General features: G+C 40.7%; 1 protein-coding gene across 4 annotated transcripts in view; it reads left to right on the forward strand.

The window, feature by feature from the left end:
* The window catches only part of Mcf2l2 (MCF.2 cell line derived transforming sequence-like 2), a 279778-nt gene that overhangs the window by 32853 nt on the left and 220396 nt on the right, over positions 1 to 26529 (forward strand). For all 4 annotated transcript variants that reach the window (XM_071615435.1, XM_071615436.1, XM_027942238.3 and 1 more), the window contains 2 exons: positions 5987 to 6070; positions 23244 to 23358. In XM_071615435.1, coding sequence (XP_071471536.1) covers positions 5987 to 6070; positions 23244 to 23358 — 199 coding nt within the window. The remainder of the gene's footprint in view (positions 1 to 5986; positions 6071 to 23243; positions 23359 to 26529) is intronic.

The raw sequence follows: 26529 nt of genomic DNA on the forward strand, positions 1-26529 counted from the left end.
ACTAAGGAGGAGTAACCATATGTGGTTCCAACACTGTCATATACCTGGGCACACGTGTACAAACATACCACATACTTTTTTTCTTCAACCTGGCTTCAATGATTTTAGTGTTCTTGGCATTGTATCTTAAATAATTTTCTGTAGATGTGGACTTCATAACTGTATAAATGATTGCTTCCATTTTTTTCACTATTAAAGATAATATTACAAGTCTACATTGTTACATAGAATGTTTTTATTTTATTATGTTCTTATAATACATTTTTAAGATACAGAATTAATGGGTAAAAGACAATGAAGGTTTAAATGACTTTATATTGAAGACTATATATATGCAGTGGTTAAGATGTTGGTGTTCAAAATAAGCTGGGTTCAAGTTTGGGCTCTGCTTGCCTTTGGAAAAACCCTTTCAGAGCTAGTTCATTATCACCCTTAGAGATGTTCTGAGGGTGAAGGGAGAAATGTGTATGAAGTGCTTTTATATGGAATCTACCATATAAGTGTTCAATAATCACAGGGTAAAATATTATAAAAATATTTTCTGAAAGGAAACTACCGGCCTCATTTTCTGAGTTATACAGAAGTACTAGTTTTCCAACATAAATCCAGCAATGTATGTTAGAATCTCAATTATTTTATGGTTGAAATAAGATACAAAGGGGCTGGGATTGTAGCTCAATGGTAGAGTGCTTGCCTGGTATGTGTAAGGCTCTGGGTTCAATCCCCCAGTACTAAAAATAGAAAAAGAAAAAGGAAACAAAGAAATGAGATGAAGGTTGAGTATCCCTTATCTAAAATTCTTAGAACTAGAAAGTGTCTCAGATTTCATATTTTTCATATTTTAGAAGATTTTCATATACATAATGACATGTCTTAGGGATGGGACCCAAGTTGAAACATGAAATTTATTTATTTTCATATGCACCTTATACATGTAGCCTGAAGTTAATTTCATACAATTTTAAAAAATAATCTTGTGCATGAAACAAAGCTTCATGGTGTGGGTCTTTTCACTTGTGGTGTCATGTCAGTCCTTAAAATGTTTTGGATTTTGGATTTTCAGATTAGGGATGTTCAACCTGTATTCAATTGCTTTTTAAATTCCATTAATCGACTGCTAGGGAGTTGGATATTGTTTTAGTGTTCTTGATTCTTAAAAACTTTAAAGCTCCTCCAAAAATTCTTCTGTCTACTTTTCAAATGTCTTTTATTCATTCTTAATTAGTGGACAAGACTGTGACACTGAAGTTGTTGGTCTGGGTCAGGTTTAGCATCACTGTAGCACAGGACAAAGTACGGAAAGGGAATGTATTTCTCCATCAGTAAGATGGAAAAGTGAGAGGCAGTGTGACCTCAAGTGGCTTTGCACCAGCCCAGCAGCTGGTTTCTCTTAGCCTCTTGTCCCCAGATGTTTCCTGGGCAGTCAGGTGTGATGTAGTGGGCATGGGAGGGCAGGGCTGGTGGGAGGGGCTCATTTGAGTGCTAGGTTTATCCCCTTTCTGCCATTATTTAAGTAAGTAAACCAATTAATCTGTAAAGTGTGTTGTTAGTGCGTGGCTCACAGCTGGTGCTGTATTGGTGCTATTAACAGAGGACTGTGAGTGACACAATACCTAGGAATGGAGATCCTGGTCCACTGCTGATTAGCAGTCGCTACAGGTGCAGGTGTTGAGGCCTAAGTGACAGATCCTTCTGTTGCATCTGTCCACCTGATTTTCTGGGCAAAGCACTGGATGTCACTGGATCTGCCACATCTGGGGCTACTGTTCTTCTCTGGTCCAGATTGTCCTTTTTTTAAGTTAAAAAAAAGTTAATCCCCCCCCCCCCACACACACACACACACCACTACCACCATACTTGTGTCTTTTAGATCACAATGAGACAAGAATTTGAGAACATGAAGAGTGGGAGGCTCAGGATCTCACTGCCCTTCATTCCTTACCAGTCACAGCACTCAGCACCTAGATAGTCTCAGCCCGGTTTCCTGCCCTATACTGTGAGCAGTGTGGCTTTGTCATTAGTAAATAAAGGTCCTGCTCAGAGTTCATGTTTCCATCTCAGATTGAGAAGTGGGTGTCCCAGGCCTGCTGCTCGCTGCCTACATCTGGATTCCCATGGAACATGCTGGACTATTATTGTCATCTAGGAGGCCAGAGGCTGTGTAGGGCCTTTCATACTTTCTGTACTTCTCAAATCTTAGGTAGGGTAAAAGATAGTCATGCTTCTATACACTTACTGAAGATAGAAAAAGGCATTTTTTTTTCTAGTATATTTGTAACTTTGCCCAGGATAAAAATTGGGTTGAATCTGAGTTGTCTCCTGTGGCTTACAAAGAGACAGGTTTCTCCCCTAATCCATGTCCATCAAAAGTATCAAAAAACAAGCAAGAAGCCTGCATGCTGGACAGAAGGCCAGGGTAGATGTGAAGCAGGCCACCCAACCCTGGTGGATCATCTTTGGTTATGTTCAGCTCTTCCTGAGAGAAGGAAATTCATTCCCAGGAGAGGACAACGAGACTCAGAGAGTTCTTGGCTTGGTTGCCCTGCTAGAAGGTGATAGAGAGGGTCTTTGTATTTGGGGCTGTCTGTATCTGAAGCCAGGACTTTTCCACTGCAGCTGGAGGAGTTCCTTTAGGACCAAGGAATTTGGGTACTTCCCCTGACTCCACCTATATGGGAGGGTAAGTCCTGCCAACAGCAGGGTTGGCCTTGTGTCTGTTGGTACAGAGCATCAACGGGCCTTGCTTAAAAGGCCAGTACTGAGCATGCCTCTATTCCAGCAGGCCCACAAATCTCAGGCATCACTAAAGTCGAGTGTATTGGCAGTCCTCACCTCTGAGTCAGACGCTAAGTCTAAGAAAGCTCCTGATCTATTGCAGATGGCCAACTTGGGTCACATGGCTTCTGTATTAGGAAGACTTCAAGAGTAAATAACATCACTGCCAGACTGGGGGCCAGGCATGATCAGCAAAACCTGGGCCAGAGATGCACCAGCTCATTTCTATTCTTAGAAAGAGAAATCATAACTTTTAATCTTGTAAATTAGATAGCCACATGAGGCTGTTGAGAAGATCTGTGGGAACCTTAGATTCCCAGGCTAAGGGCTACTAGTCAGCCTCTCAGGGGTGGGGAGGAGAAGGGCCTCTGCACCTGAAGGCAAAGGGTCAAGGCACTTCATTATGTATGGTCAATTTGGGTCACCCATGACTGACCCAGGCTCTATGCTTCATTTGTTGTGTTACCACAGGCAAGTTGAGAATCTCTTTAGGTCTCCACTTCTTCATTTAGAAAATGAAATGGGGCAAGGGCATGATTTGTTTCCCTCATTTCTGTGATCATTTCAGATTTTATATCTTTAAGATGCTTATTTAATGGATATCTCAAATAAGAGTTATAAGAATAATAAGTTGCACTTTATGATTTTTTGCTTTCCTCTGGGCTTATCATCTCTTAAATATGCTCCTTCAGATATGAAAAAAAAATGACAACCAAGCTCTATTTTTGAGTACGTCACTTTCCTAGGACCCTGGAAAATTACATTTGAAGCAACTCTTCAGTCATATAACTTCTGTTTCTGCTGAAATTATGTTACTGTCCATTAGTATTTTACATTTTATGTTGGAAAATTTGAAACATATGCAAGAGAATTGTATAACGAGCCCCCATGGACTCAACCAGCCTCAATAAATATGCACATTTTGTCAATCTTGTTTTTTTTTTGCCTTCCCCCACCCCAGGAACACTTTTGGCAGAGGAGAATACTGGAGTATTTAAAGCAAATCTCAGACATCATTTCATTTGTGTTTCTAACAGAGGAAGTCCCCCTTTTTGTAAAATGTAGCTATAATAGCTACACCTACCCAAATTAACAGTGATATCATTGTTATTACACTCACCCAAATTAATAGTGATGCAGAAGTTCTTTGAATTTTGGCAAATTGAGGAGGGAATGGGGATTGGGATGAAGGAGCTCTGGTTTGGATTTACTCCTTTCTTCCAGAAAAAAAAAAAGGTGGAATTCACTCATTGAGGAGGATCCTGGGGTTTTAGCTAGTAGTGGGCCCACCCCTACACAATTCTGAAAGAAATGTGGGAAAGACCTGTCTGTTCAGAGTAACAGATGTAATTAGCAATTAATGAGTACCTACTGTATACATCTCCACAAAAATCAACTCTTTTAATCTTCACACCAAAGCTAAGAATAGGAACCAAGGTGCCAGGAGGAGCTTCCCAAATATCACCTTCTGGTTGGTCAATATCATAATGCTTCCAAAACTCCCTCCTGGATCAGTAGGAAATCTTTCCAAATAGAATCAGCACACAAGGCTGTGTGGTTTGTACCTTAATCTACCCAGATGTTTAACTGCTACAGAAACATTAACTAGTTCATTCTTTAGGAGTCCATGGAAAGCCAGATGTGGTGGTATATGCCTATAATCCCAGTGGCTCAGGAGGCTGAGGCAGGAGGACTGCAAGTTGGAGGCCAGCCCCAGAAACTTACAGAGGCCCTAAGCAACTTAGGGACACCCTGTCTCAAAATTTAAAAATAAATAAAAAGGGCTGGGGATGTGGCTCAGTGGTTAAGTGCCCCTGGGTTCAATTCCCAGTACAGTAAATAAATAAATATATAAATAAATAGATAAAGCCAGAGTCCCTGGAAAATATGTAACTCAGGATAAAGGGTTCTCTTTGTAGAGAGAACATGAAAATGCCTTCCTCTCCCCAGCCCAGGCTAAGGGATTTGGCTTAATTCTTCTCCTTCTCTCTAATTCCCTTTTCCCAAATGGATATACAGACGGTTCCTGACTTAGAATAGTTTGGTTTAGGATTTTTCAACTTTACAATGATGGTAAAGTGATACTCATTCAGTATTTTGAATTTTTTTTTTTTTTTTGGTATGGCAAAGTCTTTACTTTTAAATGATTATCAGTACTCCAAATGATAATATGTAACAAGTCCTTGAATCCTCTTATCTAGTAATTTTGATTAAAATAAACTAACAGTAGCCCTAACAAGTATGTTAGTATTTGTTGTTCAAACCCTTAGTCAGAATGGATGAATTTAAGGCTGCTGATGCTTCAGATAAATTACAAATAACTATTTACTTCATAGATAAAGCCCCTGACCTTCAAGAAAGTATAAGGGGAAAATATTTAATCCTTTTCTTTCTGTAAAGAATTGTTTTTTCCCTACTAAATCTAAGAAAGAAAAGGACAACATCGATACATCCGTTGCTTGAGCTGAAGGCATAGGAAAACAGACAACACATACTTATTAAATTTCTAAGAAGGATAAGGTAAAAAGATGACACCTTTGGATAAGGACTAAGGGTATACAAAGAAGCTAGATTTGCTATTCTCCAAAAGGGACCTTTTATCTCACAGAGAAATAATTTCATGCCTTTTGTAAGAATAGAACTCAAGTTCTGCTAAAGCTTCGTATTCTACAAGGCACTTCATGTTCTGAAGTGCCAATCTAGGAAACGGGCTTCTTTTTCCTCCTATCCATTTAAATGGTAGTTTTCATGGATTTCGGTCGCATGTTGCAGACAAAGGCCAAGAGATTATTCAAGACTGCATCCCCCTGTTCTGCTGGAAGCAGGTCTGTGGGGTAGTCATTTTTTCCTGGATCTCATTCTCACTTCAGAGCTGCCACAGGATCTCAGTGCTAGAGCTTCCTTGGCATTGAACTCTTTCTCCCTCTGCAGGCGATACTGTTCAATTTCAGCCCTTTCCTACACTTCCCTCTCCTTGGGAGGGGCTCCAGGCATGTGTCCCATGCCTGTGTGTATAAGCTTCCCACCACACAAAACCCGGATACAGCCCTGCGCTCCTGCAGATCAAGAGAATAATGTGCCCATAGCCATATCTTGATAAGTCTCAGGTTTCCCCAGTCATGGAATCTTCTGTGTGTGTGTGTGTGTGTGTGTTTTAATTCCTCTTTGTAATATGCAAGGGTTTAACCTGATTTGTGTTTCATTTGTACAGATGAAATTATGCAGCAGGAAGTCAGGCCTTTGGTGGCAGTGGACATAATAGAACAGCTTCACCGGCAATTTGCCATTCTTTCAGGTAAGGGGCAAATTCATTTGAACGTTTTGTTGGGATTCCTATGGGAAGAGCCCAGTCTCTGGAACCTTGATGAATGTTAGGCTCCTATCTCACTCATCCCTAAGCCTCAGCCAGGACTGGAATGGAGTGAGGATATCCTGCTGGCCATAGCCAGGAGCTTGTGGAGGAGGTTGCCTTTACTGTTGGGGACAATCTTGATCTTTCCCAAGGGAGTTTATGCCTTGAGGTTGTAAAGAACAGAGTTGGAAAGATCTTGAAGAAGAACAAAGAAATAACTGCTGGATCAGCTACCAGGGTGAATTCTCCCATTGTCCTATTGATGTTCTCCCAGGAGTCAACCTGGGGAGTCTTGCTGAAAGGACTCATGAGCACTGTTGAGGTTATTTGTTCTCTGAGACATTTGTCTTTTATTCTCAGCTCTTCTAAGGAGATTTCCATACAACATTAAATTGGGATTAAAGACGATATGGTACTAGTAAGAGACTAGAAATTTCCTGAGCTCATCCACAACCTTGGGAAAGTTGTTGTCACTTGAGAACATTCTTTTTCATTCATTTAGCTGAGGTTGACATCACTTCAATTCCTGAAACTAGGAGTGACACCAAATTATTATAAATAAATTATAGTAAAACCAAACTCGAAAGTCTACAATAGTGAGATGAGGCCCTTGACTGACACACAGGGGAATAGGGTGGCCAGTCACTCTTGAGCTTTTACACCTGTTCTGGAAAAAACAAAAAATAAACCTAAAACCATCTTAGTTACATCATGGAGAGAATGTGCAGTAGGTATCAATCTTACTCTATGACTGGGAATATGAGGAAGTCACATTATTTTCCCTTTCTCAGATCATATTTAATCTGCTTCAAAGTCCTCAGCCCACTGATATGAAGGAAATGTAATTTCACTTATTGGGATACTTCTTCCCATTCCAGCATTACATCCTGGGTGGGAACATTGCATACAATCCAGAACATTTCCCCAAGTGAAAACTCCATTAATGCAGGGTCTTCATTTTTCTTGTTTCTGTATTGCCAGACTTTAGAACAGAGAATGAAACATAAAAGGTGCTCAGTACAAAATTATCTAAGTCCTCTGATTTACCCTGGGAGGTCAGTGGACTCACTGCTCCTCAATGCCCAGCTTAGGACCTAGCAATGGCCCTGGGAAGCACCTAACCAGCCCCCTGAAGGTGCTATCTCTCAGCTTCCTGTGGCAAGTCCAGGCTGTGCAAGACAAAAGGCAAGATGGAGACTGTCTTCTGGGTTCCTAGAAACTGGAGCTGTGACCCTGCAACATAGAAGGCCCCAGGGCCCACCTGCATCAGGGTCTGCAGGGATGGTGGGGAGCATCTGGGGTGGATTCCTATAGCCTTGGACTGAAACTCTGTTGGCACAATATATGATTCTGACATTTATCATTACACCATGGCTCATCGCAGACAGGAGTCCAGTGACTGGTTAATTTATAATTTTTTTTTTTTAGAGAGAGAGAGAGAGAGAATTTTTTTTAAGATTTATTTTTCAGATTTTGGTGGACACAACATCTTTATTTTATTTTTATGTGGTGCATGAGAATCTAACCCAGCATCCTGCGCATGCCAGGCAAGCACGTTACCACTTGAGCCACATCCCCAGGCCCATTAATTTATAATTTAATGGTTCATTTTTATCCCTTTTGAGTATTATTGAAGCATTTTTAAAAATTCTTCTTTTTTGTTTTTATTTTCTTTTAGTTGTAGAGAGACACAATAACCTTTATTTTAATCATTTATTTTTATGTGGTGCTGAGGATCAAACCCAGTGCCTCACACATGAGAAGCAAGCGCTCTCCCTCTAAGCTACAGCCCCAGGCCTTCATTCTTATTTCTTAGAGGCAGTGTGAGAAAAACAGACACCATATAGCTCTATATAAGGATTTGGATTCTACTGCTAACTAGCAGTGTCACTTTACTTTTTGAAGTTTCAGTTTCCTCATTTATACAGTGGGGTCATCATAAATTTTAAGATTAAATGACACAGTGCATGACAAATACATAGTGCTGTAACTGCCAGATAAATGTTCATCTTTTTCTCCACTCATTTTATTTGTTCTTTTTAGTTATACATGACAATGGAATGTACTTTGACATATCATTCATATATGGAGTATAAAGTCCCGTTCTTGTGGTTGTACATAAAGTGGAGTTACACAGGTCATGTACTCATATATGAACATAGGAAAGTTATGTCCGATTCATGCTACTATCTTTCCTATTCCTTCCCCCGCTTTCCTTCATTCCCCTTTGTCTAATCCAATGAACTTCTCTTCTCCCCTGTTCCTTGCTGTGTGTTAGCATCCACATATCAGAAAGAACATTTGGCCTGTGGTTCTTTGGCTTATTACAGTTTGCATGATAGTCTCCAGTTCCATCTGTTTACCAGCAAGTGCCATAATTTCATTTTTATTTATAGCTGAGTAATATTCCATGGTGTATATATGTCACATTTTCTTTATCTATTCATCTGTTGAAGGGCACCTAAGTTGGTTCCATGACTTAACTATTATGAATTGAGCTGTTATAAACATTGCTGTGGCTGCATCTAGACACGTTTGAAATTCCCATAAAATATTTATCCTGGGGTTGTGTCACCAAAGCTAGTTTTCAGTGTGATACAGTTTTTACAAGGAATCAAAATCATGGTCACAGTGAATATGTGTAGAATGCCACTGTTAAGTCAGGAATAAAGATAATTGTCACTCCTGAATGTGAAAACAGAACTGTGAAAACACACTGGACCAAGAGCCACCTTTCCTTTAGGAAAGGCACTTGACCATGGTAAACATAACCCTTCATTTCTGAGTCTCTTTTGTTCATCAAGTTTGGCCCTCTGGTGAGAGAGAAGCGTGGATTTGTTGTGAAAGCACTTGCAAGATGGCAGGTCCTCAGACTACCAGCCCTGAGTTAGCTCTTCAGAATCAGAGGCCAGCTCTTCAGTCTACCCATCCCTCTAGCCCTGGCATCGATAGAAAATGTCAGTAAGGAGGACGCTGTGGGCAGGAAGCAGAGATCTCTGTGATTAGGTCTTTTCCATGGCTGTGGCCTCCCTAAGGCGGCAGCCTCTGCTCAGGCACAGCAGTTTCCTTTTCCTGGTTCAGGTAAGCAGAGTGAATATTTTTCAGCTGCAGAATTTTCCAGGTTTCACTGAGCTCTGGAAAGAGCCAGAGGTCCCATCAACCAGGAAGGCTGTGGAGTGAGGATGTAGCCTTTTTCTCCATGAGACTCCAGTCAGCTCTTGTTTTGGCTGGTAGGGGAGCAGAGACTCACTGCCGGAAGCCTGACTTGTGGCCAGACTTGTGGCCAGATGGTCTCACCATCCAGAGGCTCCTTCCTTTCCTTCACCATGGTTTCTTCTAAGGTCAGAACCATCAGGGACCCCAGCTCTGGGCACCATCCAGCTCATGCATGGCAGACACCCTTCCTGTTCACAGGGAACTTGGGATATATCTAAGTTTGGGGCTTTACTAGGAAACATAAGCAGGTTAGTATAGGACAAACACTCTAGACTTTGGATTGAGACTGTTCTGGGTTCACATTCAACTAGTAGGTTATCATTTGTAAAATGGGTTATATTAAAGGAAAGTGCCCAGCATGATATCTGGCTATGAAAGACCTTAGCCCACATAAACTGCATAATATGATATCTGGAGGTACAAATTCCTGGTGTTGGATCATGGTTTAATGATATTAAGGCCATTATCTTTGTGATTCTCTTAATGTTTCCTTGTTTGTTAAATTTTAATCACAAATGGCTGTTGCTGCTTCAGATATCAATGCTGTGTCCAAAGGAGGAAGAATGAAAAGGAACAATGCTTGCTTTCTTTGTTCCTTTTGTCAGGATAGTAGGAACTCTTCCAGAAGCTTTTGACTAACTTTATGTTATATAGCCATTCCTAGATGCAGGTGAATCTGAAAAGGCAAGAACTTGGCCTTCTAACTGCCATAATGGCTTGGGAAAGGGGGGGCTGTGAAAAATTAGCCATTTATCAGTGTCTGCCATAATGTCTTTCTTTTAATTATGAGGAATTATTCTTTAATATTTCTTTTAATGGCTATTTCTCCCTTAGAATCCTTGTACCTGAACCTTCCCTTCATAGTTGTTTCTGGGTTTTTTTTTTGTTGTTGTTTTGTTTTGTTTTTTTGTGGGGGTGGGGGGTACTGGGGACTAAAATCTAGATATGCTTTACTGCTGAGCCATATCCTCAGCCCCTTACCAACGACCAGCACTGACGAGATGAACTGGGGTTTAAAAGAGCTGGCTGCAACATTAAACTAAGAAAACGGCCAAGAAATCATGCAACACACAGAAACGAGTTTTACAGATAGAGGGTGGGACTGCTCTGTGATTTCAAGAGTCCTCTTCCATGCTGGAAGGCAAGAGAGTGGGTGCACCCAGAGTCCCTTTATTTATAGGGAAAAGACAACAAAGGATTTTCTATAGAATATTCTACACCAAATAAGGCAGGGATAAGGTTTAAAGGGGGTTGCCCAATCCCATTGAGTAATGCTCAAGTCCAGAGTTGAAGCAAACTTCTTTACTGAGCAAAGGTGAAGGCCACTTGCTTGGCACAGCACATGGTGTGTGATGCCAGACCAACACCCCCTTACTCAAGGCTGAGAGGGGATGCTCAGCTCACGGATAGGCAACTCCCACATCAGCCCTTTTTTATTTTTTTAATTTTGAGGCAGGATCTTGCTAAGTTGCTGAGGGCCTCACCAAGTTGCTGAGTATGACCTTGAATTGTGAACCTCCTGCTTCAGACTCCCATGTTGCTGGCATTACAGGTGTACCTGGCTTTATAGTAGCTTTAATCCTTTGAAAATAATGAATAATCAAAGCATAAAGTATTCTTAGGCTTGTGGAGTCCCCACTGCCATGTAAAGAGGAAATAAAGGAAAGTAATTATAGAAAAATAGTATGTATTTCAGCAATATGTATTTCAAAAGAAGTAATGAGGAAATAGTACTCCTGTACTTGGATAACCAAGAAGATGTGACTGCTGCAAATTCTGGTTGTAGTGTGAGTGATCAGACCATGTAGACATGCAGAGTGGTGTGACTCTAGCAGTTTTCTGAAAGATAAACAAATGTCAAATTTAAATTCTGTACAAATACTATCTTCCTTTAATTTATAGGGTAATTGCATCCCTGGAAAAGTCAGTATTTATTAAAACCATTTTAAAATTATTTTTGATTATATGTAAAACAGAGTCTACATTCAGAGCATTACAAGTGGAGTCTTCACTTCTATTAAGTCTCTATCTAGTAAGATATTTAGGAATCAAAAAGTATGTGGACAATTCTTTGGGTTTTCTTTTGGGTACCAGGGATTGAACTCAGGGGTACTCAACCACTGAGCCACATCCCCAGCCCTATTTTGTATTTTATTTAGAGACAGGAGTTGCTCACTGTGTTGCTTAGCACTTTGCCATTGCTGAGGATGGCTTTGAACTCACGATTCTCCTGTCTCAGCCTCCAGAGCCACTGGGATTACAGGCATGAGCCACTGGGATTACAGGCATGAGCCACTGTGCCAGGCTCAATTCTTTGTTTTTTAATGGGCCATTTAGTATCCCAGGCTCTGGGATTTCCAAAGTGCACCCACCCCCAAGAAGCCAGGTATGGATACTCCAGTAATCCCAGTGACTCAGGAGGCTGAATCAGGAGGATCACAAGCTCAAGGCCAGCCTGGGGAACTTAGCAAGACCCTATCTCAAAAAATTAAACAAGAACAACAACAATAAAAAGAGTTGAAGATGTAGCTTGGTGGTAGAGCTCTTCCCTAGCACATGCCAGGCCCTGGGTTCAATCCCCAGTACTGCTAAATAAATAAATGATACAAACTACCTCCCTGGGAATGGTTCTGTCATTTTCCTCAGCTGAAACCTGTTCCTTGGGGGATGAGAAAGGGAAAATAAATACAGGGGAGGCCAATCACAGTAGCTGCCAAACTCTGTCCTGTATTTGGTCTTCACCACCCTCCTATGGAATGTCCCAGCATTCCTGACTCTCCACTCGGGCCCTTTCAGGAACCACTAGTGCCCCTAGCACTTACAAGTGTTTGCTGCAGTCAAGCTAGTTGCATTTCATTTAATGAACAGTTAAAAATCATACTAGAAAGCGTGACATTTACTTTATTTAGGTTACCATTTTTACCAAAGAATTTGGAGTTCATTGTCTTCCTTGAATGGAACTTTGGAATAATCATTTTCTCCTTCCTTCCTTTCTTCTTTCCTTCTTCCCTCCTTCCCTTCCTTCCTTTCTCGTCCTCTTCCTACCCTTTTCACTCCCCTCCTCCCTCTCCTCTTCTTTTTCTAAATGGATTTAGTAATTGATCCTGGGGTATTATCATATAAATGCAGGTGTTAGATATCATTAAGGATAAATTAATCTTGGACTGGGGACATAGCACAGTGGTAGAGCACTTGCCTAGGATGCACAAGGCCCGGGTTCAATCCTCAGCACTTCAAAAATAAGACAAAACAACCCTAAGAAAACTTTAAGAAGATGGTATTGATGTAGTTACACATAGCGATCCCAGATATGTATGTACAAGTGAGAAATAAGAAGTCCTTCCTAGGACTGTGTAGTATTTACTCAGTTCTTACATAATATACATTTCACCTTAATAAAAATTAAGAGGAAATGCTTTAGAAATTTTATCAAAAAAGTAGCCCTGATACATTTACACGAAGACTGGTACAGGATTGTTCAAAACAGCATTATTTTTAAAAAAATTAGTTGTAGATGGACATTATTATTATCTTTTATGGACATTTTATTTTTATTCATTTTTATGCGGTGCTGATGATGGAACCCAGCGTCTCACATGTGCTAGGCAAGTGCTTTACCACTGAGTTACAACCCCAACCCCAAAGAGTATTATTCATTAATGCCCAAAAGTGAACGCAGCCCAAATGTCCACTGACTGATGAATGGCTAGAGAGTATGGTATGTCCTTAAGCAGGATATTATTCAGCCAGGGGAATGGAGTACTGATATATTCTACAACCCAGATGAGTCTCAAAAATGTCACACCAGATAAAAGAAGCCAGATTACAGGAAGCCACATATCATGACTCCATTTGAATGAAATAGCCAGAAACGGTGAATCAGAAACAAGGTAAATTCAGGGGAAGTGGGGTAGCATGACTGCAGATAGTCACCGGGGATCTTTTAGAGTAAGATGGAAATGTTCTAAATTGGATTATGGTCATGGTCGAACAACTCTGTAAATTTATTAAAACACATTGAATTAATGTACTTAAAGCAGCTGAATTTTATAAAGTAAGTCATTTAAAAAAGAAATGGCCTCTAGTAATGCTAGAGACATTGATGTCAAAGATGCACAGAGTTTGAAAAACATTATTTTAGGAAAGATGAGAATGAATAAAAGCAACATTCTAGTTAATATGCATTTTAACTACTATTAGATACATTTAAATTAATAAAATAAGCATTAACTTGTAAATTAATTAAAAATAAGTCTTTTGATATTTTAGCTATTTTCAAAATAGATTTTAAAATGTAGGCTTTTAAAAAATATGTAAGCTTTTAATGGGAACCTCTTTATTCAGTAGTATACCCCAAAATTAAAACGAACATCCCTCCATCAACATTTTCATAGTCAAAAAAATCAGAAGTCTAAATTAAAATTTATGTTTTAAATATTATTATTTAAATATTCCAAAGCCCATCCACGTCAATTCTGGAATTTTAATCTCGGCTGATCCTATAGTATTTCTCTTAAGGGTGAATTCTGATCTGCAACCAGATCTGAAGTTTCTGTCATTGGATAGGATTTTCTGTGGTAGTTCAGAGTCTATGATGTGATATATTCATCTTTCTTCTCCTCTCAAAGGTCTCAAAAGGCTTATGGGAGGCTGAACACGATGACTGGTCTTATTTTTTTGCTGTCCAACCATTTCTTTGATCTTGCTCCATATATTCCAGACCATCCTATGGATTTATACTAAACTTCCAAGATGAAGGGAAATTTCTTGCTCATTATTAGCCTGAAATCCTGACTTTATTTCATCTTAATAAACAAAAAACATGCTCCAAAATTGCCCATAAAATTCCTTCCTTTTTTATTTTATTTTTTTGTTTTTTCTCTTTTTTATTGTTTTTTTTTAATAAATTACAGCGGAATGCATTACAATTTTTATTTCACTTATACAGCACAATTTTTCTTATCTCTGGTTGTATATAAAGTATGTTGACACCAATTCGTGTCTTCATACGTGTACTTTGGGTAATGATGTCTATCACATTCCACCATCTTTTCTAATCCCCTGCTCTCTCCCTTTCCCTCCCACCCCTCTGCCCTATCTAGAATTCATCTATTCCTCCCATGCTCCCCCTCCATACCCCACTATGAGTCAGCCTCCTTATATCAGAGAAAACATTCGCCATTTGTCTTTTGGGGATTGGCTAACTTCACTTAGCATTATCTTCTCCAATGCCATCCATTTACCTGAAAATGCCATGATTTTATTCTCTTTTATTGCTGAGTAAAATTCCATCGTGTATATGTGCCACTTTAAAAAAAAATCCATAAAATTCCTTCCTTTAGAGATCTTCTTTGCCAGTGGTACCCTATTGCTATCCATCCCCAGGCATGTGCTGAAGTCTTTTTCTCCCCTTGCATTACCCCGTTTTCTCGCAAGGTGGCACTAAATGCCTCGTTTGGTGGTCAGGGCTTCTGTGTAGGCTTGATTTTGTTTCCTGGGTGCGAGAGCCTCTTCAAATGAGTGTTCAACAGCAGGTAGGTGTTCACAATTAATCAGGGGCTTCTCTGGTGTTCAGAAGAAGAAAACTCCACCTACCTTTCACCATTTAGGTAGAAAAAGCTTTATTTCAGCCAAATTATAAAAGGTTTAGAAACTATGAAAGAGCTATGGATGCAGCTCAGTAGCAGAGCACTTGCCTGGTATTTGTGAGGCCCTGGGTTCTACCTCAGCACGTAAAAAAAAGAAAAGAAAAGAAAGAAAAATTAAATAGCATAATCGAATCACATCCTAATAAATATTTTATTTTGTTTGGTTTAGTGCAGTATTAAGTGCACCTACATTTAGCCATAGTAGAGATACAAATGCTCTTAAACTCTTATGCCTCTGAAACTTCCTTAGTTGTGAAACTGCCAATAGGAAGAATAGTTAAGTAAAAGCTGATGACATCCTATTCTGTCAGTGTAGTGAGATAGTTCAGTGTCTTTGTGAAGCCTCTACAAACATGTAATCCCAGGCTTTGCTTTGGGAGGTTTAAATAAACATATAGGAATAATGAAGAGGTACCTCCTGGAAAAGGATGCCAGACAAATCTCACAGGATGTCAAGGTGCCTTCCTTGGATGACAATTATGTCAAAGTGACCTCCATCCCTAGTGACTAGTTTCTGAGAGCCACATCCATAACACCTACAAGAGACTCAGGTAGAAAAATCACACTGCTGACTTATGCTTTGCCGGGCAGCACACTCCTCTTCACACACATTTACCTGGGAAGTCAGATTATAAGTAGAAGGTTCTAAGCAGGCAAGAGAGACTGCAGGAGAGTGGGCTGGATGATGGTACCTGGGTGCCATCAATGAGGTTGGCCATGTGGCTTGGATGCTCATGGTGGGGGCTCCACCCTACTCTCCTTAGAATTGTGTTGGCAGAACATGGTCTCTGCTTCTCTGGCTTTCCCTCTTCTGTATTCACAGTGTTCCTGTGAGTTCATTATGGTTTCCGAGGTGCGTGCCACACAGTTTGGGAACTATGAGGCTAGAACCTGGTCATGTGGCTGCATGTAGCTGCAAGGAAATCAGGAATACAATCTATTTAGTTTAACCTGGTAGGGTCTGCACTGCTGAATTAGATGTCAATTTCTATAATTTTGTTCTCATAGGGATGTCTTATATCCTTATTTATAAGTTCTTCAAGCACGGATGCTTATTGCCTCCTTATACTAATAATGATGATGATAATAAGAGTTCCAAGAAGTCACCATTCATTGAGCACTAATGTGTAATAAGCACTCTGCTAAGGCACTTTTCATTTGTGTTTACACTTAATACTTGGACCTATATCAAAAGCTTCCTAAATACATATAACAGGAACAATATATTTGGGATGTATATAGGAAGTGTATACATGGAACAAGTATCCATAGAGAGCAATGTATGTATGTGTCTTGTTCAAAATCATATAGTAATTAAGTGGCAAAGTAGGATTTAAGCTAGGCTGTCTGATTTTAGAATTCTATTAACCAACAAGCAATATTACCTTTGATATTTACTGACTATAAAAATGAAGAGCAATGTGATATATTTGTGTTGGCATTATTCCCTGTTCTACATCGTCAATATTACCTTTTCTACATATAGTATCTTCAAAGGATTCAAAGTTGAATTCTTATGGTGCTGATGAACAAGCACAAAGGGGAAGAGAGACCTACTTGAAATAGTTCAGTGTTGCCAGGCCTGGTGGTGCACACCTATAATCCCAGCAGCTTGAGAGGCTGAGGCAAGAGGATTGCAAGTTCAAAGCCAGCTTCAGCAACTTATCGAGGCCCTAAGCAACTCAGCAAGATTCTGTCTCAGAGCAGGCCCAGCGGCCTGCTGAGGGTCAGAGCCGCCCCCCACCCCCCTCGCCTGCCAGGTAGGGGAAGGGTGACCACCGACAGAAAAGGCCCAGTGGCCCGCGGCGGGACAGAGCTTCCAATCACTCCTGCAAGGTAGGCGGGCCTGCGACCCACCGGCAGAAGAGGTGCAGCCGCCTGCTGAGAGGCTGAGCCGCCCCCTCCCCCTGCGCCGGCATAGTAGAGGGAACTGGGACCAAACACAGAGCAGGCCCAGCGGCCTGCTGAGGGGCAGAGCCGCCCCCCACCCCCCTCGCCTGCCAGGTAGGGGAAGGGTGACCACCGACAGAAAAGGCCCAGTGGCCCGCGGCGGGACAGAGCTTCCAATCACTCCTGCAAGGTAGGCGGGCCTGCGACCCACCGGCAGAAGAGGAGCAGCGGCCTGCTGAGAGGCAGAGCCGCCCCCGCCCCCCCGTGCCTGCAAGGTAGTCGGAACTGAGACCACCATCAGAACAGGTCAGACCTGCAACCGAGAGACAGAACAGGCCCAGTGGCCTGAGGAAGGGTAGAGCCGCCCCCCCCCCCACGCCTGCAAAGTAGGCGGACCTGCGACCCACTGGCAGTACAGCCCCAGAGGCCTGCAGAGGGGCAGTGCCGCTGCCTGCGCCTGCAAAGTAGGCAGAACTGCGACCACCGACAGAACAAGCCTAGCGGCCCGCAGAGGGACAGAGCCGCCGCCCGCGCCTGCAAGGACGGCGGACCTGCTACCGACTGGCAGAGCAGGCCCAGCGGCCTGCCGGCGTGGTAGGCACATTGCCCCAATTGGCGGAGGGGCAGAGCCGCCGCCCGCGCCTGCGAGGGAGACTTTGCAACTATACAAGACCAATATAAATATATAGGGGGAAAAGTCAATAGCACAACAGTTTCACCAAGAAGAAAGGAACGCGAACAGTATGAAGAGACAAGGAAAGAAAGGACCACAAGCATTGCAGGTCAACTCAACTTTAGAAGAGGTAATAGCTGCAGCTGATGGAATGTCAGATAAAGAATTCAGGATATACATGCTTCAGATGATCTGGAGTCTCAAGGAAGACATCAGACAGCAAAATCAGACAATGAAAGATCACTTCAACAATGAATTACATAAACAAATCCAAGAAGCAAAAGATCAACTATACAGGGAAATAGAGGTTATAAAAAACAAACAAACAGAAATCCTAGAAATGCAGGAAGCAATAAGCCAACTTAAAAACTCAATTGAGAATACTACCAGCAGAGTAGAACACTTAGAAGACAGAACATCAGACAATGAAGATAAAGTATTTCAACTTGAAAAGAACATAAACAGCTCAGCAAGACTGTTAAGAAACCATGAGCAGAACATCCAAGAAATATGGGATAACATCAAGAGACCAAATTTAAGAGTCATTGGGATACAGGAAGGAACAGAGTTTCAAACCAAAGGAATGAGCAATCTATTCAATGAAATAATTCGAGAAAACTTCCCAGACTTGAAGAATGAGACAGAACCCCAAATCCTAGAAGCCTACAGGACGCCGAATGTGCAAAATCATAAGAGACCCACACCTAGACACATTATAATAAAGATGCCCAACATACAGAATAAGGAGAGAATTTTAAAAGCTACAAGAGAAAGGAAGCAGATCACATTTAGGGGTAAGCCAATCAGGATAACAGCTGATCTTTCAACACAGACTCTGAAAGCTAGAAGATCCTGGAATAACATATTTCAAACACTGAAAGAAAATGGGTTCCAACCAAGAATTGTGTTTCCAGCGAAATTAAGCTTCAGGATGGAAGATGAAATTAAAACCTTCCACGATAAACAAAAGTTAAAAGAATTTGCAGCTAGAAAACCATCTCTTCAAAACATCCTTGGCAAAACATTACAGGAAGAGGAAATGGAAAATAACAATGAAAACCAACAGTGGGAGGTAGGACACTAAAGGGGGGAAAATAATCAAAGTGGAAAACAAACCATGTTTAGTAACATAAATAAACAAATATGGCTGGAAGAACAACCCATATCTCAATAATAACCCTAAATGTTAATGGCTTAAACTCACCAATCAAGAGACACAGGCTAGTAGAATGGATCACAAAACAAGACCCAACAATATGCTGCCTACAGGAGACGCATTTGATAGGAAAAGACATACATAGGCTGAAGGTGAAAGGTTGGGAAAAATCATATCACTCATATGGACTTCGGAAACAAGCAGGAGTATCCATACTCATATCAAATAAAATAGATTTTAAGCCAAAGTTAATCAAAAGGGATAAAGAGGGACACTACATACTGCTCAAGGGAACCATACACCAACAAGACATAACAATCATAAATATATATGCCCCAAACAATGGTGCAGCTATGTTCATCAAACAAACTCTTCTCAAGTTCAAGAGTCTAATAGACCACCATACAATAATCATGGGAGACTTCAACACACCTCTCTCACCACTGGACAGATCTTCCAAACAAAAGTTGAATAAGGAAACTATAGAACTCAATAACACAATTAATAACCTAGACTTAATTGACATATATAGAATATACCACCCAACATCAAACAGTTACACTTTTTTCTCAGCAGCACATGGATCCTTCTCAAAAATAGATCATATATTATGTCATAGGGAAACTCTTAGACAATACAAAGGAGTAGAGATAATACCATGCATCCTATCTGATCATAATGGAATGGAACTGAAAATCAACGATAAAAGAAGGAAGGAAAAAGAATATATCACTTGGAGAATGAACAATAGGTTACTGAATGATCAATGGGTTATAGAAGACATCAAGGAGGAAATTAAAAAATTCTTAGAGATTAATGAAAACACTGACACAACATATCGGAATCTATGGGACACATTGAAAGCAGTTCTAAGAGGAAAATTCATTGCTTGGAGTTCATTCCTTAAAAAAAGAAAAAACCAACAAATAAATGATCTCATACTTCATCTCAAAATCCTAGAAAAAGAAGAGCAAAACAACAGCAAAAGAAGTAGAAGGCAAGAAATAATTAAAATCAGAGCTGAAATCAATGAAATCGAAACAAAAGAAACAATGGAAAAAATTGACAAAACTAAAAGTTGGTTCTTTGAAAAAATAAACAAAATCGACAGACCCTTAGCCATGCTAGCGAAGAGAAGAAGAGAGAGAACTCAAATCACTAACATACGGGATGAAAGAGGCAATATCACAACAGACACTTCAGAAATACAGAAGATAATCAAAAATTATTTTGAATCCTTATACTCCAATAAATTAGAAGATAGTGAAGGCATAGATAAATTTCTTAAGTCATATGATCTGCCCAGATTGAGTCAGGAGGATATAGACAACCTAAACAGACCAATATCAATTGAGGAAATAGAAGAAACCATCAAAAGACTACCAACTAAGAAAAGCCCAGGACCGGATGGGTATACAGCAGAGTTTTACAAAACCTTTAAAGAGGAACTAATACCAATACTTTTCAAGCTACTTCGGGAAATAGAAAAAGAGGGAGAACTTCCAAATTCATTCTACGAGGCCAACATCACCCTGATACCTAAACCAGACAAAGACACTTCAAAGAAAGAAAACTACAGACCAATATCTCTAATGAACCTAGATGCAAAAATCCTCAATAAAATTCTGGCCACTCGGATACAAAGGCACATCAAAAAAATTGTGCACCATGATCAAGTAGGATTCATCCCTGGGATGCAAGGCTGGTTCAATATAAGGAAATCAATAAATGTTATTCACCACATCAATAGACTTAAAAATAAGAACCATATGATCATCTCGATAGATGCGGAAAAAGCATTCGACAAAGTACAGCATCCCTTTATGTTCAAAACTCTAGAAAAACTAGGGATAACAGGAACATACCTCAATATTGTAAAAGCAATCTATGCTAAGCCTCAGGCTAGCATCATTCTGAATGGAGAAAAATTGAAGGCATTCCCTCTAAAATCTGGAACAAGACAGGGATGCCCTCTCTCACCACTTCTGTTCAACATAGTTCTCGAAACACTGGCCAGAGCAATTAGACAGACGAAAGAAATTAAAGGCATCAAAATAGGAAAAGAAGAACTTAAATTATCACTATTTGCAGATGACATGATTCTATACCTAGCAGACCCAAAAGGGTCTACAAAGAAACTATTAGAGCTAATAAATGAATTCAGCAAAGTGGCAGGATATAAAATCAACACGCATAAATCAAAGGCATTCCTGTATATCAGCGACAAATCCTCTGAAATGGAAATGAGGACAACCACTCCATTCACAATATCTTCAAAAAAAATAAAATACTTGGGAATCAACCTAACAAAAGAGGTGAAAGACTTATACAATGAAAACTACAGAACCCTAAAGAGAGAAATAGAAGAAGATCTTAGAAGATGGAAAAATATACCCTGTTCATGGATAGGCAGAACTAACATCATCAAAATGGCGATATTACCAAAAGTTCTCTATAGGTTTAATGCAATGCCAATCAAAATCCCAACAGCATTTCTTGTAGAAATAGAGAAAGCAATCATGAAATTCATATGGAAAAATAAAAGACCCAGAATAGCAAAAACAATGCTAAGCAGGAAGTGTGAATCAGGCGGTATAGCGATACCAGACTTCAAACTATATTACAGAGCAATAGTAACAAAAACAGCATGGTACTGGTACCAAAACAGGCGGGTGGACCAATGGTACAGAATAGAGGACAAAGAAACCAATCCACAAAACTACAACTATCTTATATTTGATAAAGGGTCTAAAAGCATGCAATGGAGGAAGGATAGCATCTTCAACAAATGGTGCTGGGAAAACTGGAAATCCATATGCAACAAAATGAAACTGAATCCCTTTCTCTCGCCATGCACAAAAGTTAATTCAAAATGGATCAAGGAGCTTGATATCAAATCAGAGACGCGCCGTCTGATAGAAGAAAAAGTTGGCTACGATCTACAGTCGGTGGGGTCGGGCTCCAAATTCCTCAATAGGACACCCATAGCACAAAAGTTAATAACTAGAATCAACAAATGGGACTTACTCAAACTAAAAAGTTTTTTCTCAGCAAAAGATACAATAAGAGAGGTAAATAGAGAGCCTACATCCTGGGAACAAATCTTTACTCCTCACACTTCAGATAGAGCCCTAATATCCAGAGTATACAAAGAGCTCAAAAAATTAGACAATAAGAGAACAAACAACCCAATCAACAAATGGGCCAAGGACCTGAACAGACACTTCTCAGAGGAAGACATACAGTCAATCAACAAGTACATGAAAAAATGCTCACCATCTCTAGCAGTCAGAGAAATGCAAATCAAAACCACCCTAAGATACCATCTCACTCCAGTTAGATTGGCAGCCATTATGAAGTCAAACAACAACAAGTGCTGGCGAGGATGTGGGGAAAAGGGTACACTTGTACATTGCTGGTGGGACTGCAAATTGGTGCAGCCAATTTGGAAAGCAGTATGGAGATTTCTTGGAAAGCTGGGAATGGAGCCACCATTTGACCCAGCTATTCCCCTTCTCGGTCTATTCCCTAAAGACCTAAAAAGAGCATGCTACAGGGACACTGCTACATCGATGTTCATAGCAGCACAATTCACAATAGCTAGACTGTGGAACCAACCTAGATGCCCTTCAATGGATGAATGGATAAAAAAAATGTGGCATTTATACACAATGGAGTATTACTCTGCATTAAAAAATGACAAAATCATAGAATTTACAGGGAAATGGATGGCATTAGAGCAGATTATGCTAAGTGAAGCTAGCCAATCCCTAAAAAACAAATGTCAAATGTCTTCTTTGATATAAGGAGAGTAACTAAGAACAGAGTAGGGTCGAAGAGCATGAGAAGAAGATTAACATTAAACAGGGATGAGAGGTGGGAGGGAAAGGGAGAGAGAAGGGAAAATGCATGGAAATGGAAGGAGACCCTCAGAGTTATACAAAAGTACATACAAGAGGAAGTGAGGGGAAGGGGAAAAATAATACAAGGGGGACAAACGAATGTCAGTAAAGGGGGCAGAGAGAGAAGAGGGGAGGGGAGGGGAGGGGAGGGGAGGGGAGGGGGGATAGTAGAGGATAGGAAAGACAGCAGAATACAACAGACACTAGTATGGCAATATGTAAATCAATGGATGTGTAACTGATGTGATTCTGCAATCTGTATATGGGGTAAAAATGGGAGCTCATAACCCACTTGAATCAAATTGTGAAATATGATATATCAAGAACTATGTAATGTTTTGAACAGCCAACAATAAAAAATTAAAAAAAAAAAAAAGATTCTGTCTCAAAGTAAAATATAAAAAAGGGCTGGGGATATGGTTCAGTGGCTAAGTAACCCTGGGTTCAATTCCTGAACCACCCCCCCAAAAATAGTTCAGTGTTAATTTCTTTCAAATTCCAGTCTGAGATAACATAGGTAGAAACGAGGAGGCCAACATTATCTCTCTGGATTTGATATGATGTCTCTGACCTGCAGAGGAGTGACATGAACATATTTTGCTAAAATCTTGACCACTCATTTTTGTTGCAGGGGGCCGAGGGAAGGATGGTGCCCCCATCATCACTTTTCCAGAGTTTGTGGGGTTTAAACACATCCCAGAGGAGGACTTCCTGAATGTCATGACCTACCTGACTAGCATCCCCAGGTAAGCTACTTTCTCAGTCATGGGCCTTGCTCCACATTTGCCATGTGGCAGGCCTGGATTGAGGTGGAGCCTTCCACCAGCACAGTTTGCATTGGCATGTAACTAGGCCAGTATCTCTGGCCCATTAATTAGGAACAACAGATGTGGAAAGAAATTAGAAAATATTGGCAAGCGGGGCACAGTGGTGCATGTGTGTAATCCCAGTGGCTTGGGAGGCTGAGGCAGGAGGATCACAGTTCAAAGCCAGCCTCAGCAATTTATCGAGGCCCTAAGCACCTTAGAAAGACCCTATCTCTAAATTAAATTATAAAAAGGGCTGGGGATGTGGATCAGAGGTTAAGTGTTCCTGGGTTCAATCCCTGGCACAAAAAAAAAAAAAAAAAAGAAAAAGAAAAAAAAAGAGAGAAAAGAAAAGAAAGAAAGAAAAAGAAAGGTGAACAGGTATTAGTGTTGATTGTGCTGCCTGTGGGAAGTCCTTAAAAACCACTGTTGAATGAATGAAAAACTGATGAATCCGCCCATGCTCCCTGGGTGGATTCAGGCCCTCTGCTCCAGCCAAGGGTTATTCTAGCTTTCTGGATCACATTGCCGGGACACATGATCATTGCTGAAGGAGCGCAAACCATGTCAAGGAGCTATTTAATTTTTCTTTCCTAAATAAGAGCATTAGGGCAGAATTGATCATTGTCATTGTCTGATGGAGAAACTAAGTCATAGAGCAAGGAAACAAAAAAGACAGTGATAAAAACTGCTCTCAGTTCATGACAGAAATGTTTTCTGGCATCTGCTACTTCTGCCTCCTCCTACCCAGGTCTCACATGTACCCAAGTCTTTAAGGAAGAGGGTTGGGAGGGAGCTCATATTGATCGCTGCATTTCACAGAGGCGCAGCTGGGAATGAGGTCCAAGACCTGACTCTGGACAGCGTTGGGTGCCCTGTCCTGCATGGCAGGCCTGGCCAGGAAAGGCCCTGCCCTCCTGGGATTTATTGCTGTGACATCATCCCTTACTTAATGAGGGTTGTTAAGAATTTACACAACAGACATGTATGTGCTCTTGCGCTGGCTTCCCATCTGCCTTATATGATTTAGGGGTAAACACCAGCTTTGTAACTGGAGGGCCATCTGGAGTCTGATCCCACCATGGAGAGTACAATGTTGATTGATTTAATGAAACCCACTCTCAAATGGCTTTTTCTTTGTTCTCTTTTATCCATCTTTCTTCTTCAGAGGTGGTGATGGATTTATTTTTAATATACTTCTTCAAAGTTCAACACTTAAATTGAATTTCACCATTTCATCCTTTACCCTGAATTAATGCAGACACAAGAGTGTTTGAGGACATCCTTTGTTGCTTGAAGAGAAGGTGTCACACATAGCCTCTGGGCTTCACTCACCGTGGTTCACAGTGAGGAACCACCTCCCTCTCCCTCTCCCTCTCCCTCTCCCTCCCCCAACAGCCTGACTCCTCCACATTCATGGCCCTCAGCTCTGACCTCATCTCTTCAGAGCATGTCTCTTCTGATCCATTTCTGCTCTCATAGACTCTTTTATCTTGACTTCCACAGAATCTGAGTTTCTGCCTGTAGAACACCGTAGTCAGTGGAAATTATTTCTACATCTCCCATGAGACTGTAAACTTCTCAAGAGTGGGATAAGTGCCTTTTTTGCTCTGTTTTCATGTTTGATCTCCAGCCCTCGCACAGTGTCTGACACATGATAGCTTCTGGAGTAGTTTTGGTGGGATTTGCAGCTTTGACAATGACTCATTCCAAACAGAAGGCGTTGGATGTTTCATAGCAGCTCAATTCACAAAAGCTAAACTGTGGAAGTAACCTAGAAGCCCTTCAACCTTCAACTGATGAATAGATAAAGAAACTTGATATATATATATATATATATATATATATATATATATATATATATATATATATATATATATCAGCTTTAAAAGAGAATGAAATTATGGCATTTGCATATCATGCTAAGCAAAGTAAGCCAGTTCTAAAAAATCAAAGGCCAAATGTTCTCCCTTGTAAGTGGATGCTGATCCATAAAGGGTGTGTGTGAGGGGGAGAATGGAGGAACTTAGATTGGGCAAAGGGGATTGGAGTAGGAAAGATGGTAGAATGAGATATCTAGGTACATATAAGTCTGTACATATGGTGCAACTCCACATCCTGTACAGAGAAATAAAAAGTTGCACTCCATTTGTGTACAATGAATCAAAATGCATTTTGCTGTCATGTATAACTAATTAGAACAAATTTTTAAAAGGAGAGGAAAAAAAAGAAGGTGTTGACTGTATGGTCAAAGGGGGCACCCTGACTCCTCACTCCTGCCTTCACCTCCCAGGGATTTAGGGAATTAAACTTGGACTTCCTCTTGGACCCAGTTACATTTCAGGACAATGACTCATCCTTTTAGCAACTTCTCCTTTGATGTGAGCAGTAAGAATGAGAGTGGCCAGCGATGTGGGCACTGGGTGAAAGGGCTCCCCACTCTCCTGTTTGTTTTAGACTCACCCTCCGATTTTCCTAATTCCCTAGGTGTATCCAGTGCTAAACTGAATGGGTAAAATTCATCTTGTACTTGCCACCTTTTGCAAATCATGCCGAGGACAACATGTTAGTGCCACCTGAGCCCAGGTAGACAGAAGCAGGAGGGTTGTAACTGCCTCCTTGCAGAGGTAGAAGAGGTGACCGAGTAAGGGGCTCTGTTTTGGCCTCATTTCTTTTTTCTGCTTTGTGCTCCTTGTATAATTTCTTGTAAACGAGGACTATTATTTCCTAGAATGTTGTCTCTTGAAAGAGTAGCCATCAGACCAGTTTTGCCCCTGTCCCTTTCCTGGCTTTTGCTCACTCCTGCTTGTGGCCCCACCTCTTGTTCCTTTCAATATAAAGCAGAGACATAGGGAAGAAGGCCTGAAAGGAGAATTTGACTCAAAGGTTGATTTCCATTTTATGGTTTGGGCTCCAGAGAATGAAACGGCTCTCCTTGGTTTTATGACTCCTATTTATCATGATTTGCATCTTCCTGGTGGTTGCCTAGTTACCAGGTGGCAGAGCCCGTCCCAGGTTGCAAAATATTTTATAGGCAGTTGGCAGAGGGAGGACTCATGGTATTGAACAGGAAAGTGGATACAATAGAATAGGAAAGTGGCAAAGTGCTCA

The sequence above is a fragment of the Marmota flaviventris genome, chromosome 8, assembly GCF_047511675.1.
Source record: "Marmota flaviventris isolate mMarFla1 chromosome 8, mMarFla1.hap1, whole genome shotgun sequence".
NCBI lineage: Eukaryota > Metazoa > Chordata > Mammalia > Rodentia > Sciuridae > Marmota > Marmota flaviventris.